Source organism: Chenopodium album, chromosome 6, assembly GCF_948465745.1.
Source record: "Chenopodium album chromosome 6, dcCheAlbu1.1, whole genome shotgun sequence".
NCBI lineage: Eukaryota > Viridiplantae > Streptophyta > Magnoliopsida > Caryophyllales > Amaranthaceae > Chenopodium > Chenopodium album.
Window position 1 is genome coordinate 62,724,876 of NC_137839.1, and position 1,406 is coordinate 62,726,281.

Consider the following 1,406-nt stretch of genomic DNA (forward strand, 5'->3'; position numbering starts at 1 on the left):
AGAATAGTGATTTCTTATCATCTTACAAGGGCCACAATCCGAGCTTTGTGTGGAGGAGTATTTGGGGTGCGAAGTCAATCCTGTTGGATGGATTAAAGTGGAGGGTTGGTGACGGTGGAAAAATTAATGTATGGGAAGACTTTTGGCTACCTAGTGACAGTGGGATTAAAATTCCTACATTGAATGTAGAGAGCCCCGCTGATCTCTGTGTTGCGGAATTAATTGATCACGAATGACATTGCTGGGATGTTGAGGCTTTACATCAACATTTGATTGATGAGGATATTGCTATAGTGCAGGGACTTCCGCTGAGCTTAAATAATGTTTCGGACTCTATGTATTGGTGGCCTGCTACTGATGGAATGTACTCCACAAAATCAAGTTGCTGGTTAGCAAGGATGGGTCATGTGAGTGGCTGGACAGAACACGTCAGAGGTGATAGGGCTGAAATCTGGAATGCGATATGGAATAATGGTGGTCCTCCCAAATTGTGTCAATTTTTGTGGAGAGCATGTACGAAATCTTTGGCAACGCTTGGCAGATTGCAACAAAGACATGTTAGGGATAATGGTGTGTGTGGGGTGTTTCATAATTCACAAGAAAGCATAGTCCATGCGATATTCCTATGCCCAAATGTGAGCCAAGTGTGGGATTTTTCTCCGTTTGCTGACTTACTTCGTGATGCACCAAGCGAGAGTTTCTTTGACAGATTTACGTGGGTGAAAGGAAAACTAAATAAGAGCGATTTGCTGGAGTTTGTTGCCTTTGCGTGGGCTACGTGGTCGTATCGTAACTTAGTGGTGTTTGATAATTCTTGGCAGAACAGAGATGTGAGGGTCCTGGGCTTTCTGAGATTAGTGAAAGATTACAAGAAATACAACAATGTTGTGAGGGTCAACTCCCCTGCTGCTGTGGCGAGGAATGAATGGAAGCCGCCTTCTGCGGGGCTTATTCACATCAATTCTGATGCTGCTGTTATCAACGAAAATAATGCTAGTATTGGAATGGTATTGAGGGATGAGCAGGGGGTTATGGTGGCAGCTAAGGTGAAGCGTATTGCAGGGATGCCTTCTGTCAAAGTGCTCGAAGCTATGGCTGCTAGGATGGGGCTTCAGGTCGCACGTCAGCTTGAGTATGGGAAGGTGGAGTTGGAATCTGATGCCATTACAGTGACCAATTTGATCAATTCATTAAAAGAAGGCAAGACTCCTTTAGACCTTATAATAGATGATATCCGTTTAATGAGCAGGGATTTTGATAGTTTTGTTTGTGCTCATATCAAACGGATGGGAATCTGTGTTGCTCACCTCATGGCGAGGCAATACCCACCTGATGGTATTGAGAATTTGTATGTGGATAACTTTCCGCCAGGGGTAGCCTCCCTTGCTGAGCTCGATGTTGGCTAA

The 1,406-nt window shown here is 44.5% G+C and overlaps 1 protein-coding gene across 1 annotated transcript; it reads left to right on the forward strand.

The window, feature by feature from the left end:
* Positions 1 to 335: 335 nt before the first annotated feature.
* LOC145637035 (uncharacterized) lies at positions 336 to 1,406 on the forward strand. The gene has a single exon (XM_081688550.1). The coding sequence runs from the start codon at positions 336 to 338 to the stop codon at positions 1,404 to 1,406; it is 1,071 nt and encodes a 356-aa protein (XP_081544676.1).